Source organism: Podarcis melisellensis (assembly GCF_964234715.1).
Source record: "Podarcis melisellensis genome assembly, chromosome: 11".
NCBI lineage: Eukaryota > Metazoa > Chordata > Lepidosauria > Squamata > Lacertidae > Podarcis > Podarcis melisellensis.
Genome location: NC_138543.1, coordinates 20,063,311 through 20,081,533, shown reverse-complemented (window position 1 = coordinate 20,081,533; position 18,223 = coordinate 20,063,311). Strand labels below are relative to the sequence as shown.

The window sequence follows — 18,223 nt, the reverse complement described above, 5'->3', positions numbered from 1 at the left end:
AGTTCTAAGTGATGGGTTGCGAGATTGGTTTCAGCTTATATGACCTGATGATGGGCTCAGAGTGCTTCTGGCTGTACACCTGATCACGTCTTGACCTCTTTCCCTATATTTAGCAGAGCAGATTTGACTGGTTGGGTCCAGACTGGCCAGCTAAACCAGTTGAGGACAGCTGATGGGTCTCAAATCTTAGGGACTTCTCCTGCATCCAAAGACAGGCTCTGGTCAACTGAGCAGATGAGGCCAATAGTGGGTCCAATGGTTAAGAAAGCAGTTTCTGCACATGCTTGTAGAGGGAAATGAGGGGCAGATAGGGTTCATCAACCTGGCAAGGTAGCCCATCTAGAAGAAAAACTGATGCTAAACCTCTGTTACACAAATTTGGAGTGGAGTCCCCAATAGGGTTGGATGGTGCCTTGTACACCTTTTTCTGGCAACTCCTGCAGCCAAACCGGCACACAACAAATTGCTGCGCTTTCCTTTGGACCACATCAGCAAGGCTGAATGGGAGGTCTTATCATCTAGGCACGCCTGGACTTCCATACACACTGCTCAGGCTTGTGCCCTGGGGAGGTCGCTTTGGTGCTGCTAATGCAGTGATTTGACTTACTGTAACTCCTGGAGGCATACTCCGTGGTATCACAAGATGAATGGATGCCAACAAGTAGGATGTGTTACAGTGATCCAATGTGGGGCTCACCTTGAATTTGCTCTGGAAACTGCAGCACGACTGCTGCTGAATTATTGTTAGGTAAGAGCACCTGCAACTGTATTAGGCAGCAGTCATGTGTAGACTCAGACCACATGGTTACATCAGAGAGCAGGAGATAGACTGCTTATAAACACTATAGTATTTTTAGATGACTACTGGTTATCCAAATTCACCTATCTCGTGCATGTTAACAAGGTGGTTGTAAATGGCTCATTTCTGAACCAATGAATTGGGGCTGAAAAGCTCCCAGCTGGCCTACTTACGAGGGTATCATACTTTGTTTTCAACAGATATATTTTTGTAAGATTCCACCCAATTTACAGCCAGATCCTGCAAGCGTTACTTTCAACAGTCTTTGCTTGTTCCACTGTGTGGGTTTCTTACATATGCTTCACTAACATGCAGTGGAAGCTGCAGCAATTGCTGGATTTCAGCATGAGTCAGCGTTCTATTATGAAAACTGTATTCAGGATGCCTGTCTTCAGAAATAGAGTATTGTAGAGTTTTAATGCAAGAAATAGACAAGTACAGTCAAGAAATTTATTTTACTCAAGCTCAAGTGGGAGACAAAACACTGTACACCAAGTTATTTCTGCAGGACTTTAACCAGTACAGCGCTGAGATCTTCCTTGCTACTAATACACAATCAATGTTGTATCTAAAAAGCTACACCCGCACACTATGTGGTAGTGAAGTAGACATTTCAAACAGCTTCAGTAACTAACCAAACTAAGAAGCTTAAAAAACTGGATGTTGAACCACTCAGTGTTAAGATCACATCCACACCTCCCTTTAATACCACATCAGCATTTAAACTCAAGACAATAGTCTTTGTTCTTACAGAGCATTAAAAGACAGGAGATTTTGTCATGTATTTTTCCAAGATTGATATCTTAACATCTACAATGGTAAAGTAGAGGGAGTCAACATTATATAAGAGGGCAATTCGACACAGATAAGATTTTTGTGCTTGTAAGCTTTTGAGCTTAGTGGTATTCATATGCTTACAAACACTGGGAATCACGTATCTTTATCCTTTCTAACAAACCTTATTCTCCAATAGAAAATATGAATACATGGAAGCAAATTCTGGTGAAATCAATTAGGCTTACTTTCAAATAGATGTGTTGTATGATTGGGGTAATAATGTTACTTATACTTTGATTGCACATTTTACTGTTGTTTGAAGCAACCTTGCACACATACAGTAGTATGCAAGATGTTCTCTGTTAGGCGTACACAAAGGATACCAGCTATTTGGCAACTAACTCCCATGAACCTCAATGCAGCCCTCTAACCCCAAAGTGGTAGAAGCAAGGACAAGGCGACACATTACTGTATTACACCCAGAAGAAAGAGTTTTTCAAAAAAAATATTATTTAGATTCTTTAATAGGCAAATGTAATAAGCTTTCACAGGTGTCATACAATCATGTCCAGCATTGTGCATATGTTGCTTGATAAGCCACTTATTTTAGGTTACAATTCTCAAACCATTTAGGCCAGCGTGGTCCCATGGGACTGCCCACGTAGTAAAGAGATTACAAGACTGGCTTTGAGTCACAAGATATTAAACCCAGTGCACTTTACTTTACTCTTCTTGTTTCCAAGTGGTACTGACAGGCTATAGGTTATTTGTGACACAGCCTGTTCTCTTTCAGATCTTTAAAAAAATGAAACAGCTCCACAAGCTCAAGGACCCAGTTTCTAGAATTACAAGACAAGTCTCCTCATTTGTTTAATTTAAAAAGATAAATTCAAAAAATAACAACCCACACAGCTTTTCCCATTGTACAGAGAACTGGTTGCCCTGGAATTCTCAGCCTAAAATTTAGTACTGTAAAAGAAGACACACATTCTTTCCCCCCGCCCCACCCCAGAAATGGTTCTGCAAGAAAATGAGACCAGTTTCCATAGCAAATCACAACAGTGCAGTACAAGGCTCTGAGACAATATTTAACCACATTTGTTTTACTTTATATTCCCCCACTTTTCAAACTTGAAAAAAATCCGATTGCCACGCATTTTTAATATGGACAATCTTCTAAATCATCATTCAAATAATTTTCTTGAAAGCACTGTGCTCCTACCAAATAGTCTCAAAGGCTGTTTTTTTATTTTAATTTTAAAAAGCAACCTTAATTTAGATGTCTCAGCACATATCAGCAGAAGGAGAAAACCAATATATCACACATTAAAAGCTGTTTTCTCCCACAGCTTTTAGGGAGCATGTGTTTTGCAACTTTAAGAAGGGCAAAGGTACTTAAAAATGTTCCCCATGTTTCATTGCTTTGTAACTAGAAATTATTTGAAGAACAGTATATATACATATATATTTTTACAAACAGTGGGTTTTACAAACTCATGTTCTCAACATGAGTTATGATCCAACACGAGTTGTGGTGGTTCTTTTGTCTGAGAAGAAGCTTTTGAGAAGAAATACCTGCCCAATGCTAACTACAAGAAGAATGATGGCTTCTCCTACTGACCAATAAGCCACCCGTGTGTTTAAGTCTTCTGCTCTGCTGCGGCCTTGTGCTTCTCTCAACCGAAAATGAGTCTGGGAATCTATGACAGATTTTAGAGCTTCATGAATCGAAACACATGCTGACTCCATCTAGATACAGAAAGAAAGAGGACTGGTGAGTACTCTTTATTGAAAAAGTATACAGGATTTTGCATTTTCAGCTCATTAAGCTTCATTTTATTTTATAACTATTTTTATTAAGATTTTAATTATACATCTCAAAATAAACATTTTACATACTGTTAAATATCCCAACGGCTTCCCTCCTTCTCCTTCCATGGTTCATTTTGTTTGTCTTTCATTCCTGCATATTTTACTATAACTATTTTAATCAGTTCTCCCTTTTTACATCACTCAAAATTAATTACACTGTTGATTTTATCTTAATGCTGCCAGCGTTTTCAGCTATTAAGCTATCAACTACTGCTGATCTGGTTGCATATCCACATTTGAATATGTAGGTTTTGATTTTATGTGAAGACAGAAAGCCTTCGGAAATAAAGACATCATATACTTATTTGTATCATATAGGCTGGCTGACTACATTGTTCACAGTAAATATTTCTTGAGTAGCACTAGGGTATGTTGATATTGTGCAGCAATTTCTTTCCTACCACAGTGATCCAACTCCTCACCCTCTTGCTGGGACAAAAAACAGCAACTATTTAGTAGTGGAGCAGTTGAATAACTAGGGCTGCAGAATTCTAAAACTACTTACCTGGGAATAAGCTCCATTAAATTCAAAAGGACTTACTTTTGAATAGCTTGGGCTTAGGAATGCATTGTAAAGCTATGACAAATGCCCAAGTCTTCCAAAGGCAGCAAAACTCAAAATTCTAATGGTATGAGAATTAAAGTCTAACTTTATATTTATACTCAGTTGTGTAAGTGCCTACCTGAGTAAGTGCAGTAACTCTGTTTTCGCTAGGAAACAGAGGCGGATCATCTCCAATCTGGAAGTCGAAGTACACTGTTTTGTGTGTAAAGGTAGAAAACTCGTTGCTGAAACAAAACTTGTACGTCCCATTTCTGGATGCGGTAAAGGTGAAGCTATCGTATTGTTTCTTCATCTCTTTGTATAGCACAACGCCGTCTGGATCTTCTAAGCGACAGTCAACATCATAGTGCCCTCCAGTGATCACCTATAGAACAAAGAAAACTGGTACTTGGAATAGTCAGCCATATCACCCTTCCTAGCAAAATATCCTTCCATAAGAAAGGGGAAACCACTAGGATCAGGTACAATTATTAAAGGCAGTTCAGCTCCAGCATGGGAAGAGTATTAAGCTATAAAGAGAGCCAAGAAAAGGGACCACTTATAACATTAATTCCCCACATAGCTATGCGTGGAAGACACCAGTGAGATGGTACCTATTTTACTGCTTTAACACAATCTCCTAAACCTTCTTTATTTGAAACATTCTCTCAGTAAAGTCAATTCGATGTATGGGAATAACGGTCTAAAATTGCTCAACCCAAACAGCAGTGGGGGGATTTGCAGAAGCACAACACCTTGCTGAGTGGAAGGAATGAGGAAGTAGGTAGCATGACAATCTAAAGTTGTCAAATAGGTTAGTGTTCTGTGGCTTCACAGAACTGGCGTTGCCGGATTGCATAATAAGGAATGCTCCCTTTGTTTCCATTTAACGATGAGATGATTCACCATTCAGGCTGGGTAAAGAAATGTATTGCTTGACATTTTAGGTCGCACCTGGTGAACATCTTTAACAGAAAACACTATTTGACACACTACCCCTGGGTTTCATTCTCATGGTTCAGATGGAAACAAAAATCTGAAACACTAGTGGGGGCAGTGGGGTTAAAGGTTAAGTACCGCTCCCCTAACTACTGATCTCTGCTGTCCACTGCTCCATTTCATTGCCATTTTACAGAGAAGTGGTAGCTGGAGTAATGTAGCAATCTGGCTTTAGGTTTTATATTCCAATGTCTCTGCTTCTTAAAAAAGAAAACAGGAATAGTAATACATGTTGAACTTCCTTGATTCTTTCAAAGTTTCTGCCTTGGCAGCACACAAAGAAATAACTTATGGTAGCAATCTTTCCCATTAGTTTTCAGAAAGTAGTCAAAAGTGTGAAACACACCAGAAGGCATACGCTCTTATTGGATTACACCCAACAACTGATGCATTTTACTGGGCCATGTGAGTAACAGTTGGTTGTATATATTTTTCAGTCCTGTAAATTATACTGCATTCCTTTAACCTAACTCTAACTTATTTAATAAGTTATATTATTCTCTTTTCTATGCACAAAATAGTGCAAGTATTGAAGGACACCAGATCTGATGGTTTGAAAGCCAAAAAATTGCTACAGTTTACTTTTGAACAGATGCAGCTGCACCAGAGAGATCCAAGGAGTCACTGAAAACTCCAACAGGCAGTTGGTGTTAAAGGTACCCCTGCCCGTACGGGCCAGTCGTGTCCGACTCTAGGGTTGTGTGCTCATCTCACTTAAGAGGCCGGGAGCCAGCGCTGTCCGAAGACACTTCCGGGTCACGTGGCCAGCGTGACGAAGCTGCTCTGGCGAGCCAGCACCAGTGCAGCACACGGAAACGCCGTTTACCTTCCCGCTATAAAGCGGTACCTATTTATCTACTTGCACTTCGGGGTGCTTTCGAACTGCTAGGTGGGCAGGAGCTGGGACCGAAAGACGGGGGCTCACCCCGCCACGGGGATTCGAACCGCTGACCATGCGATCGGCAAGTCCTAGACACTGAGGTTTTACCCACAGCGCCACCCGTGTCCCTGTTGGTGTTGTATGCCATTTACTCAAGCAAGCATTTAAATAAACTTGGACCTCTCTTTTCTCTCAAGAGAACCACAACTTCACTTTGAAACATCTCAACATGTTATCTTAGACAGTATCTGACTATTTCAATTACTTCCCCTTTTTTATTTAAATTGCTTAATAGCTACCTTTCAGGGCTGAGCACTCACAAATTAACATACACAGAGAAATAAAACAGAACCTTAGGCACAATATAAAGTGAGTGGATACAGACAGACACACAAGAGATACTGAAACATCACATTTCTCTTAAGGAAAGAAAAGAAAAGATATCAGTTAACATTTATATTATCTTCTGAAGGTTAAATGCAAGAACTGAAATAACCAAACCACAGTTAACTGGAAGAGAGTTCCTTAACCACCTGTTGGCATTTACAAGCAGCAGCAGAAAGGGAAGAATTCCCTATTTGTGCCCCGCCCACCCCCTCTGGCCAGGAACGCAGAATTGTGCAATTGGAAGGGTCCCCAAGGCTCATCTAGTCCACTCCCCTGCAATGCAGGAACCTAAACATAAAAAGCTGCAAAAAAGAAGACAAGAAGGTAGATCTCCCCACTCCACGTTGGCTTTTCAGTGTCTGCTTTAGGGTGTAATTTTAAATCACAATATTGCCTGCCTAGGTAAAGGTAAAGGGACCCCTGACCATTAGGTCCAGTCGTGACCGACTCTGGGGTTGTGGCACTCATCTCGCTTTATCGGCTGAAGGAGCCGGCGTACAGCTGCCGGGTCATGTGGCCAGCATGACTAAGCCGCTTCTGGCGAACCAGAGCAGCGCATGATAATGCCGTTTACCTTCCTGCCAGAGTGGTACCTATTTATCTACTTGCACTTTTGATGTGCTTTTGAACTGCTAGGTTGGCAGGAGCAGGGACCGAGGAACGGGAGCTCACCCTGTCACGGGGATTCGAACCGCTGACCTTCTGATCGGCAAACCCAGCTAGGCTCTGTGGTTTAACCCACAGTGCCACAAGTGCCTACCTCTAATTACACCACAGTACTTACAGTGGTACCTCAGGTTACATATGCTTCAGGTTACAGACTCCGCTAATCCAGAAATAGTGCTTCAGGTTAAGAACCTTGCTTCAGGATGAGAACAGAAATTGTGCTTTGGTGGTGCGGCGGCAGCATGAGGCCCCATTAGCTAAAGTGGTGCTTCAGGTTAAGAACAGTTTCAGGTTAAGAACGGACCTCCGGAACGAATTAAGTACTTAACCTGAGGTACCACTGTATTCTAGAATAACCCAAAGGCAGGCAACTAAAAGAGAGAGAAGGGCCTGTCTGGCGTGCGAGGCGCCCTTACCTGGAACTCCAGGGTACACTTGGTGCCCTGCACGATCTCCTCATAGAAGCACTGCTTGGCGTTATCCGGCAACTCGAAGGTGATCTCCGAGGCGCGGACGGAGCAGCCCAGGTTGAGCAGCAGCAGCAGCAGCGCCGCAGCCGGCAACCTGAGGGAGGCTCCGGGGCCCTGCCAGCTCCTCAGCAACATCTCTCGGCCGCAAGCGCTGAAGGCTGAACTGAAAAGCGAGAAAGGAAAGTGAGACCAAAGCGTCGGCCGAGGCCTAGCGAAGGTGGGCGTCGCACCCCAACCTCACCTGCGAAGGGAGCCGGATGTAAGCCGGTTCCCACCTGCGGCGTGGCCGAAGGAAAAAAAAAAAGGGAGGTGAACGAAGCGGAGCCGGCGACCCGGAAGTGACCTGGCTCCGGCAGCTGCAACTTCCGGGTGAGTTGTCAATTGTAGACGTGGTGTTCTTTGAAGGGAGAAGGCGGAGGGGGGCGGGGAGTGGTCGGGGGCGGGGACTAGGCAAAAGAGGCGGGCGGGGCTTGAGGGAGCTAGGAGAGCTAGGACGAGTCCACGCCAGCCGCGGGACGTTCTTATTGGCGCTTCCCAGGCGAGGCGCTGATTGGATGTTGCCGGGTGACGGCGGTTAGGGCGGGTGAGGGAGTTTTCTGGGAAGCGGGAAAGAGGCGGCGGCGGCCTGTGCTCATTTGAGGTGGAGAAAGAGTGGAAGTCGCTCCCCTCACTCTGGATGCGTGTAAACGCTTTTTCCTTCGCTGGCAGATACGCCTAAGCACATATAATCAGTGAGTAAGTCCCATTGAACTCACTGGGTGTTTGTTGACTTATGTATGTACTTAAAATAATTTTATTTTACCTCATCGTTCATTCGTTTTCTGCATTTCACGGTGACACACATGGTTCATTTTTTTTAAAGTATATGCTGACATTCAAAAGATGTCTGTCCACACAGTGACTTACAATCAATGTTTTTTATATACAACTATTTAAATTTTTTTTAAACCCATTGCACTAATGATAATAGCAATGAAAAATTAAATCCTTTAAGTTCAGTTAGCCAACCCTTGCAATAAAATAGGGTCACTACCCCTCACTATTCAAATCGCTGATGTGAGGATAAAACACTAGATAAAAAAATAATTTCCCCCGTTCTAAAAAAAAAAACCCAACCCTGTAGGTTTTTATTAGATTGCAATTGCTGACATAAGTGTCCTTGACAAAGATGAAAAGTGATACTCCTCTGAATACCCAAGGGACTAATTTTGAAGTTGCTGCCACCTCTTGGGAAAAAGCCACAGTGTTTATAAGCTTCCTGTCTAGTTCTATAATGCTCTCTGATTTCTGAAGCATTGAGAACAAATCAGCAGACCTTAAAACCACTTGAGGAAACTCTTGATTCAAAAGCTTACTGCATTGTAACTCTGCTGCTCATGATTTAATAATACGAGCAGCACAGACTGCTTGTTGCTTGGTTAGGTTATCCAGACATTTTTTCTGCTAAGCATCTCTCTTAAAAGAATAAGCAGATGATCCATTTTTTATCTACAAATGGTAAGAATTTACTGTGATGAAGTAACTCACTTGGTTAACCTGCAAGTATAGTTAATTTCCAATTAAAAAACCATACCACTGGGCATTGCCAATTAATTTAAATCACCTGGGGGGGGCAGGAAAACCCTTACTGAATAAAGCAGTCATATACTCTATACCTGAGCGGGGGAGGGAGGTGAAATTCCACCAGGATGGCCACCATATTCTACACGTGCTCAGCTTGGTACAGAAGGAGGGAAACACAAAACATAGAAAAGTGGTATGAAATAGCAGACACTGCCCCAGCAACCCTCGATAGACTGTGAATGCTCAACAATCAGGAGATGTTCTGCCGACAAAAGAGGGCAGTGAATCCACAACAAGGACGTGCCCCCAGCATTGTTGCATGTACAGTGATGCCAGAGCAATCTCAAGTCATCACTCCCAGGCACACAGCCAGCAATGCCCATGATATAGCAAGTCTCCAGCTATCCTTGTAGGTGGAGGTTTGAATCCCTTATGCTCCTCACAAGAACTATCTGGAATGAAGGAGAGGCCATGTAATACAACTTACACATAAGCTCTGTGGGCAGAGTACCTGCAGAGTGCATATAAATCATCCCTGGGATTCTGATCCCACCCAGGGAGGGAAAGACTTTGGGAGGGGGGTCGCACCTTCAAAGGGAAAGGGCCAGGTGAAGAATCAAGAATGAGAAATACAGATATGCACCGAGTTGAGAAGCAGGAGATGGGAATTCAGGACCCGCCAGGGGAAAAGGGGGAAGTGTGCCTGCTCCCTCTTGCTCCCAGCCCAAGAACTACTCAAAGATGCCATGATCACGTTAAGGAGCCCTGGCCAGGTGGAACACCTTACATTTTGCATGCAGAGGATCTCTGGTTTGAATCCAGCATACAACTCCAGGAAACCTTCATGGACCAATAGCCTGACTCTTGCAAGGCCCAGTCCTTTTGACTGTCTCTCTCCTGGTGGTACCGGTAACTTGCATAACCAACATTTTCCCTCATCTGTTTTGCACAATAAGCCAACCTTGCCAGGCAGTATCTCAATAATTTTAATTATCATTTCTCCACCACTTCCTCCTCCCCTCCTTCCATTTGACTGCCTCAAACACCCTGGCAACATCACACTCCAGGGTACTTGAGAGAGCAGAAAATGGAGTGTTCCACTGGTGTATCTGTCATGGTGACAAAATATCTCGTGTTCTGTCAGTGTAGTGGGGCGTCTGCCAAATCCTATGGCCCCATAGCCAACAGTTGTTGAGTATAGAGTATTTCATAGAATTATAGAATTGCAGAGTTGGAAGGGACCACAAGGGTCATCTAGTCTTTCCCTGAATCATTGATTAAAGCTTTCCAGTTTTGCAATTCTTATAGAATTTTTTTAAAAATTAAAATCACAAAGTTCAGTAAAAGTCCTACCCTGCTAATTCAATTTAAAAAATGTGAGGGAGGGAGGGGGGTTGTTGGTTTGTTTTAGTTTTTATTTTATTATGTGTTTTGTATTCTCATTTTGTATTTTTATGTTGTGAGCTGCCCTGCGATCCTCTGTTGAAGGGAGGTATACATATTTAACAAACAAACAATAAAATACATACTTTAATACTGAAAAGAATGCTCTAAACTCTCCAGGCCTATACTATTTCCAGTAGGGAATATATGGGGGGTGCTTTATGGGGGGTTCTTTAAATGTATGGTTTGTATGTAACCAAAGTCTCAGTGCAATAGACATACATGTCTATTCAGACTTAAGTTCCATTTATTTCATTGAGACTTTTTCCCAGGCAAGTAAGTACTGGACTGCATCATCAGGTACACAGATAAGGTTTTCCAAAAGTGGCTGACCTTTGTAAAATAAGCCACCATCTTGGAGTCACTTAACAAGGTGGTCAGAAAAAGCACACATGAAATATTGAAACTTCTCAGTTGAAGCCATAATTTCTGTAATTCACTAGAGGGAGCTGTTGAATCAGAATACAGTGGTACCTCCCCGTTAGGAAATTATTTCGTTCAGGAGGTCCGTTCTTAAGCTGAAACCACTCATAATGATGCCTGCTGCTGCTGTGCTGCCGGCGCGCGACTTCCGCTCGCATCCCGAGCAAATTTCGCAACCGGGAGCATCTACTTCGGGGTTAGCGGAGCTCGTAACCCAAAGCGTTCGCAAGGAGGACAGTACGTAACACTTGGTTCCACTGTAGTTTTCCAAAGTCTAGTTCCTTATAAATATTGAAAATAAAACATATTCTTTTACAGTACTGGTTATACCCAAATAATGTTTTTGTGAGCTAAGGTGGGATCATATGCTAGTAAGAACATCTCTCAGAAAATATACAGAGCACCACGGGAAGGCGTTAAATTCCAGGGAATAAAAAGTTATTCCTATGGTATAAAACATTTTGGCAGCCCCAACCACCAAGAAGGGATTGTTAGCACAATAAGGGACATTTACGTATTGGACAAATACTCCTTTGTTGCACTTGCATAGTCTACAGTTTTTGAAGATTTGTATCCATGTTCCTCAAATCAGTGGAAGTAGATCTGGTGGAAGAAGGCATAATACAACCTATTGTCCTATACAACAGACCAGACAAGAAAGGAGGAGGAGTGGTGTTATATGTCAGGGATGTGTATACCTGTGAAGAGATCCAAGATTTAGAACCTCAAAGCCAAAGTGAGAGCATTTGGGTCAAAATTAAGGGAGAGAAGAATAACAGTGACCTCATTGTGGGAGTTTACTATAGATCCCCAAGCCAAACGGAGGACATAGATGATGTCTTCCTGGAACAGATGGCCAAGCATGCAAAAGGAAGGGAGATAGTAGTAACGGGGGACTTCAATTACCCAGATATTTGTTGGATGTCAAACTCAGCCAAGAGCATAAGGTCAAACAGATTCCTCACTGGCCTTGCAGACAACTTCATTGTCCAGAAAGTGGGAGAAGCAACAAGAGGAACAGCCATTTTAGATCTGGTCCTAACCAATGTTGATGACCTGGTTAGTGGGGTAGAAGTGGAAGGATCATTAGGTCTGAGTGACCCCACTGTTTCTTTGTTCTTCCGTTCTTCCTCAGTCTTCTCCGATAAAGAAAACAATGCCCGACCTGAAGAATTTGGAGCAAATGATTCAGCAGAGGAAACACAGCCCAGAATAACTAAGGAGATAGTACAAAAATACTTAGCTAGTTTAGATGTATTCAAGTCTCCAGGGCCAGATGAACTGCATCCAAGAGTATTAAAAGAACTGGCAGATGTGATCTCAGAACCACTGGCAGTCATCTTTGAGAATTCCTGGAGAACAGGCGAAGTCCCGGCAGACTGGAGGAGGGCAAATGTTGTCCCTATTTTCAAAAAGGGGAAAAGAGAGGACCCAAATAATTACTGCCCAGTCAGTCTGACATCAATACCAGGGAAGATTCTGGAGCAGATCATTAAGCAAACAGTCTGTGAGCACCTAGAAAGGAATGCTGTGATCACCAATAGTCAGCATGGATTTCTGAAAAATAAGTCATGTCAGACGAACCTGATCTCGTTTTTTGACAGAATTACAAGCCTGGTAGATGAAGGGAACGCAATGGATGTAGCCTACCTTGATTTCAGCAAGGCATTTGACAAGGTGCCCCATGATATTCTTGTAATATCATGGTAAAATGCGGTCTTGACTATGCTACCACTCAGTGGATTTGTAACTGGCTGGCTGACCGAACCCAAAGGGTGCTCATCAATGGTTTCTCTTCATCCTGGAGAAGAGTGACTGTTGGGGTGCCACAGGGTTCTGTCTTGGGCCCGGTCTTATTCAACATCTTTATCAACGACTTGGATGATGGACTCAAGGGCATCCTGATCAAATTTGCAGATGACACCAGACTAGGAGGGGTGGCTAACACCCCAGAGGACAGGATCATACTTCAAAACGACCTTGACAGATTAGAGAACTGGGCCAAAAGAAACAAGATGAATTTTAACATGGAGAAATGTAAAGTATTGCACTTGGGCAAAAAAAAATGAGAGGCACAAATACAAGATGGGTGACACCTGGCTTGAGAGCAGTACATGTGAAAAGGATCTAGGAGTCTTGGTTGACCACAAACTTGACATGAGCCAACAGTGTGAGGTGGCAGCTAAAAAAGCCAATGCAATTCTGGGCTGCATCAATAGGAGTATAACATCTAGATCAAGGGAAGTAATAGTGCCACTGTATTCTGCTCTGGTCAGACCTCACCTGGAGTACTGTGTCCAGTTCTCGGCACCACAGTTCAAGAAGGACACTGACAGACTGGAACGTGTCCAGAGGAGGGCAACCAAAATGGTCAAAGGCCTGGAAACGATGCCTTATGAGGAACGGCTAAGGGAGCTGGGCATGTTTAGCTTGGAGAAGAGGAGGTTAAGGGGTGATATGATAGCCATGTTCAAATATATAAAAGGATGTCACATAGAGGAGGGAGAAAGGTTGTTTTCTGCTGCTCCAGAGAAGCGGTCACGGAGCAATGGATCCAAACTACAAGAAAGAAGATTCCACCTAAACATTAGGAAGAACTTCCTGACAGTAAGAGCTGTTCGACAGTGGAATTTGCTGCCAAGGAGTGTGGTGGAGTCTCCTTCTTTGGAGGTCTTTAAGCAGAGGCTTGACAACCATATGTCAGGAGTGCTCTGATGGTGTTTCCTGCTTGGCAGGGGGTTGGACTCGATGGCCCTTGTGGTCTCGTCTAACTCTATGATTCTATGAGTTCTTTTTTAAATTATTCTGTCTACTTTGGTGATAAAAGCAGGAAAAAGCTATAGGGTTTTTTTTTCTTTTCAAGCTCTGGAGGCGGGGAGGGGGGAAAGCCTGGTTTGTAGCAGACGCTGGTTATGTAAGCACTGATTTGTGACAATAATATGGGTTAATTTGTATGAATAACCTTGTTGAGTCACTTGAGGAAGTTTTTGTATACACGCTTCAAGAGGAACTTAGTGATCTAGAATTAAGACTCAGATACATTCCATTCTGGAAATAAACAGATTAGAATGGTATTTTGCTTTTGATGTTTCCTGAGCTTGAAATGAATGAACAGCCTGCATGATCATACACAAGTATGGACTAGGACTGTTTGTTCCTTGTAATGAGAAATATTGTGTGGATGTTAGTAGGGGACTTAGCTCCAAAGAAGTTAATTTTCTATATTTGATTGCCTTTTGTTGAATCTGTTTGGATTAATGTTTACAATTGGGTATCTTGTAATGAATACAATTGGGCATCTTGAATAGCCTTCTATCTTTTTTTTCACTCTTCGTGACCCCATGGACCAGAGCATGCCAGGTACTCCTGTCTTCCACTGCCTCCTGCAGTTTGGTCAAACTCATGTTGGTAGCTTCGAGAACACTGTCCAACCATCTCGTCCTCCGTCGTCCCCTTCTCCTTGGGCCCTCAATGTTTCCCAGCATCAGGGTCTTTTCCAGGGAGTCTTCTCTTCTCATGAGGTAGCCAAAGTATTGGAGCTTCAGCTTCAGGATCTGTCCTTCCAGTGAGCAGTCAGGGCTGATTTCCTTCAGAATGGATAGGTTTGATCTTCTTGCAGTCCATGGGACTCTCAAGAGTCTCCTCCAGCACCATAACTCAAAAGCATCAATTCTACAACGATCAGCCTTCTTTATGGTCCTGCTCTCACTTCCATACCTCAGAGAGACATGCAGTGAAACAAAGTATGTACTATTTTCTGAAGTATGTGACGATCTCCTAGCCAGACAAACATCAGAGCTCAGACAATGTGAGAACTTGCATGGCTGCTCTTATGTTTTATGCTTTTTGTTGTTGAACTTTTCTGGCTTTTTCTTTCAAATACCATGTAAACTCAAATTTTCTTAAATACGGGCTGATTTTTTTATTATTATTAAAAGTATGTGCCTGCAGTCTTTCCATTCACCTTCTTGTGCTTCTGCTCTGTTAATGCACAATGAAGAGGTTTGAACTACCCCCAAATATGGAGGGGAGGGATTGCGTGTACAAGGATACTTAGTAAGGCATTATAGAAATTCTAGACGGTGAAAGCTGATATATTTTGGGAGTCCTCCTGCCCTCATTTGATTGCTAATCTGTCACCTTAAGATTTAGGTTATTATTCTAAACTGATTATTCTAAAACCTTTGTTTAAGATAGTTTTCAAAACAACCCAAACTAGTTTAGTTTATATTCCCTCATCTTCAAGTGTTGTGATCATGTGTAGAAGATGGTTTTTACTATTTTTCTATATGAATCAATGAGTCAATTAATTTACTTTTTTTCAAGCATCACTTCATTGTAAGCAAAATCTACCCTTTTCCCCTTATGGGGTATCCAAGAGCCCGTATAGAGTCCTTAAGTGGGTTCCCTATTGGTAGGAGAAAATAACAGAGGCCAACCAGAGAATATTGAGAAGCAAAGCAGCTAGTAAGCCTGATCTTTATTAAAACAGGTGCAACAGGGTGCTCCCCCCACATGCAGGAGAGAGGAGGAGGACCCAGAACAAAGGTGTGCCAGCTTTTATATAGACTTTTGAAATTGCCCACCCTCAAACTCAAGACTACCCCAATACATCATACATACATCATAGAAAGAGGTGGTCTGCAGCAAAATCCTGTCTGGCAGAAAACCTGTCAGCGGTCACGGATTGGATCACCCGGGCAGCCTGGCCATTCTTTTGTAATGATAAATACTTAATTCCTGAGCCAGGTCACAGGCTCACTCTACTCACACCTTAAGTGTGCCTTTAAGCCAGGATTTGTGAGCACAAATACAGTGGGGAGGTTTTTTTTCATTTCATTTCCTTGCAGAGAAACATTGGTCAGTTTGGGAGAGTCAAAATGGTTTCAGGACTGTCTTCCTGTACTGTTTCAGACATGTGGTATATATATTTATGTACGTGTTTTCCTTGTACATTCAATTTATATATTTGAGACCTTAAATTCTTACAACAACTTTGTGTTATTAATATGTATAGAATTTCAGTTACATGAGTCTAGTAAAAGGGATAGATAATAAACCACCTTATCTTATGTTGCTTTGTCTTCTACTAGCCTAGCTCTTGTCTGAGAAACCTCTGTAGATAATTGACTAAACAACCATGACTGGTGATTTTTTATCTTATTTTCTGAATTTCTAGTCTTTTGAGCTTGAACATCTGCAATGTTCAGAGCCACTCTTACAAGGAAAAATTAATCTACCTACATTTTCTGATATGATTTTTAGTTATGAAAACACAGTTTTAAAAAACCCTAAAGATAATCCAAATCCTTGAATGTCTGCCTAAATGCAGAACTTGTGCGTCAATTTTTTAGCTAGGCATGGATAGTTAAGAATTTCAGCTTTGTTTTTCCTCTTTCTGTCAAAAGATGTTTTGTTTCTGCTCTGTATACTTTCCAAGGCACACACAACAGAAGCATACACAAAAGCTCCATTCATGCTAGTGTTTATTTAGCTACTAAGCAATGTCCCCTTTCTATGTAGCTGATGAACCTTGCAGCAGTGTGGCATTGACCCTCAGGAAACCTTGAGAAATTGAAGCCACATTTTTAATATCTGCATAATCACCTCACTTCCAGATAGTAAGAGGCACATACAATATTAGCTGGCTTGCTAGCTGCTGCTGAAACACCATTCTACTTGTTCTTTCCTTTTACTACTGTAAGATTCACTCAACCCAATCCAAATTTGTCAGATTTTAATTTGATTCCTAATCCATCAGTTGTTATAAATGGTGAGGGGGGAGAATAATAAAGGACTAATATTTGGCTCATTGTTAAAGTATCCTTTAAATATTTATATTTGGAGAGACTTGGCACCTGGACCAGCTCTGTCATTAGGCAGAGTGAGGTAGTTAGCTCAGGCAGCTGATTTAGGGTGCAGAATGCTGAAGCCTGGTTGCTATGGGAGGCAGTGAGAAGGGCTATATGACCACCTTAAACCACAACACTCACTGTTGCTGAGCTACTGATTCCGGATTTTGTTATGAGAATATAAAGTCCTTAGCAACTTGGGACTCAATTCTGATAAGGAGCACCTTCCCAGATTTTAAAAAAGAGGAAAAACTAATTCGCATTTAAAGAGCTATATAATAAAAGCTAGAAAAATATGTTTTACTCCAGGAATCTTAAGAAACTCAAAGTAAAAACTGGCCAAGAGTTTGTACTAGTATGTCTGACGACCAGGGATTGCTTAATTTGCAAATGGGTCCCTGAAATATTGCCAAAGTCACATTGGCAGCAGGATGTTTTTTACTTAGTGGATTTCCTTTGGTAAGGGGAAATTTGGGTTATATATAGGCTGGCATTTTGATACCAAAGGTGGTGTATGGGGACTGCAAAAAATTGTATGTATGGTGGACATTAATCTCACAACGAACACCCATCTGGAAGGGTCACTGCTTTCCATAGCCAGGTCTTTCTGGGTCAACTGCGGGATTTGAGCCGCCCGACTCTTGTGCAAACTGATTTGGGGAGCTGACCGCTGTGCTGTAAGCACAGCTGTTGCTAAGCTTTATTTGCTATACTTGATCAAATGATTGTCCATATTTGCACTATGAGCTTAGGCACGTATTAACCCCAGGACAGTTACTGTGTCTAGTCACATCTTTTTGTTGGACTGACGCAAAACTTGTGCTTGCATTACTGTATAATCAAGCAGGACCACTCTGTTCTGAAGCCAAATCTTCCTCTGTCCATCAGGGTAGATGAACATCTGTGCTCTTTAAAAAAAAATCTAAGGCTTTTTTTGGTTTTGTTTTTTAAATCTGTTGTGCCCCTAGAAACAACCTGGTTTAAAATCATATCTGATGAGTCTATCCTCAGGCCCTTAAAATTTAATCTGTGACCCTTTTATCAAGTAGACTGCTTTCTTAAGCAAAAGAACAAAAACAGGAAAAAAATAATCTTCAGGTATTCTGGCACAAAGATAATGATTATATCCAAATATGCAGTTGTACTCAAGGGACGCGGGTGGCGCTGTGGTCTAAACCACAGAACCTAGGGCTTCCCAATCAGAAGGTCGGCGGTTCGAATCCCCACAATGGGGTGAGCTCCCATTGTTCCGTCCCTGCTCCTGCCAACCTAGCAGTTCGAAAGCACGTCATAGTGCAAGTTGATAAATAGATACCGCTCCGGTGGGAAAGTAAACAGTGTTTCCGTGCGCTGCTCTGGTTCGCCAGAAGCAGCTTAGTCATGCTGGCCACATGACCTGGAAGCTGTATGCCGGCTCCCTCGGCCAGTAAAGCGAGATGAGAGCCGCAACCCCAAAGTTGTCCGCAACTGGACCTAATGATCAGAGGTCCCTTTACCCTTTTATGCAATAATACTACTGCAGGCATGTCCAACAGGTAGATTGTGATC

At 42.3% G+C, this 18,223-nt stretch overlaps 1 protein-coding gene and 1 long non-coding RNA gene across 2 annotated transcripts in view; one reads left to right on the top strand and one right to left on the bottom strand.

The window, feature by feature from the left end:
- Window positions 1-1,235: 1,235 nt before the first annotated feature.
- On the bottom strand, window positions 1,236-7,784 carry TMED7 (transmembrane p24 trafficking protein 7). Its single transcript, XM_081930837.1, has 4 exons — window positions 7,636-7,784; window positions 7,341-7,557; window positions 4,132-4,377; window positions 1,236-3,325 (listed from the first exon to the last, which is right to left on the bottom strand). The coding sequence occupies exons 2-4, from the start codon at window positions 7,527-7,529 to the stop codon at window positions 3,089-3,091; spliced, it is 672 nt and encodes a 223-aa protein (XP_081786963.1). The 5' UTR covers window positions 7,530-7,557; window positions 7,636-7,784; the 3' UTR covers window positions 1,236-3,088.
- A 261-nt stretch (window positions 7,785-8,045) lies between these two features.
- Window positions 8,046-18,223, top strand: part of LOC309380697 — a 27,826-nt gene continuing 17,648 nt past the window's right edge. The window contains exon 1 of the long non-coding RNA XR_014173046.1: window positions 8,046-8,125. This is a non-coding gene — a long non-coding RNA (uncharacterized lncRNA). The remainder of the gene's footprint in view (window positions 8,126-18,223) is intronic.

What these genes read in the sequence shown, in the direction of transcription:
- TMED7 (XM_081930837.1), bottom strand. Translation starts at nt 7,529, where the DNA reads ATGTTGCTGAGGAGCTGGCAGGGCCCCGGAGCCTCCCTCAGGTTGCCG. An exon ending in AGTGTACCCTGGAGTTCCAG is followed by an intron (nt 4,378 to 7,340) that starts GTAAGGGCGCCT and finishes TTTGTTCTATAG; the next exon opens with GTGATCACTGGAGGGCACTA. An exon ending in GAGTTACTGCACTTACTCAG is followed by an intron (nt 3,326 to 4,131) that starts GTAGGCACTTAC and finishes TTCTGTATCTAG; the next exon opens with ATGGAGTCAGCATGTGTTTC.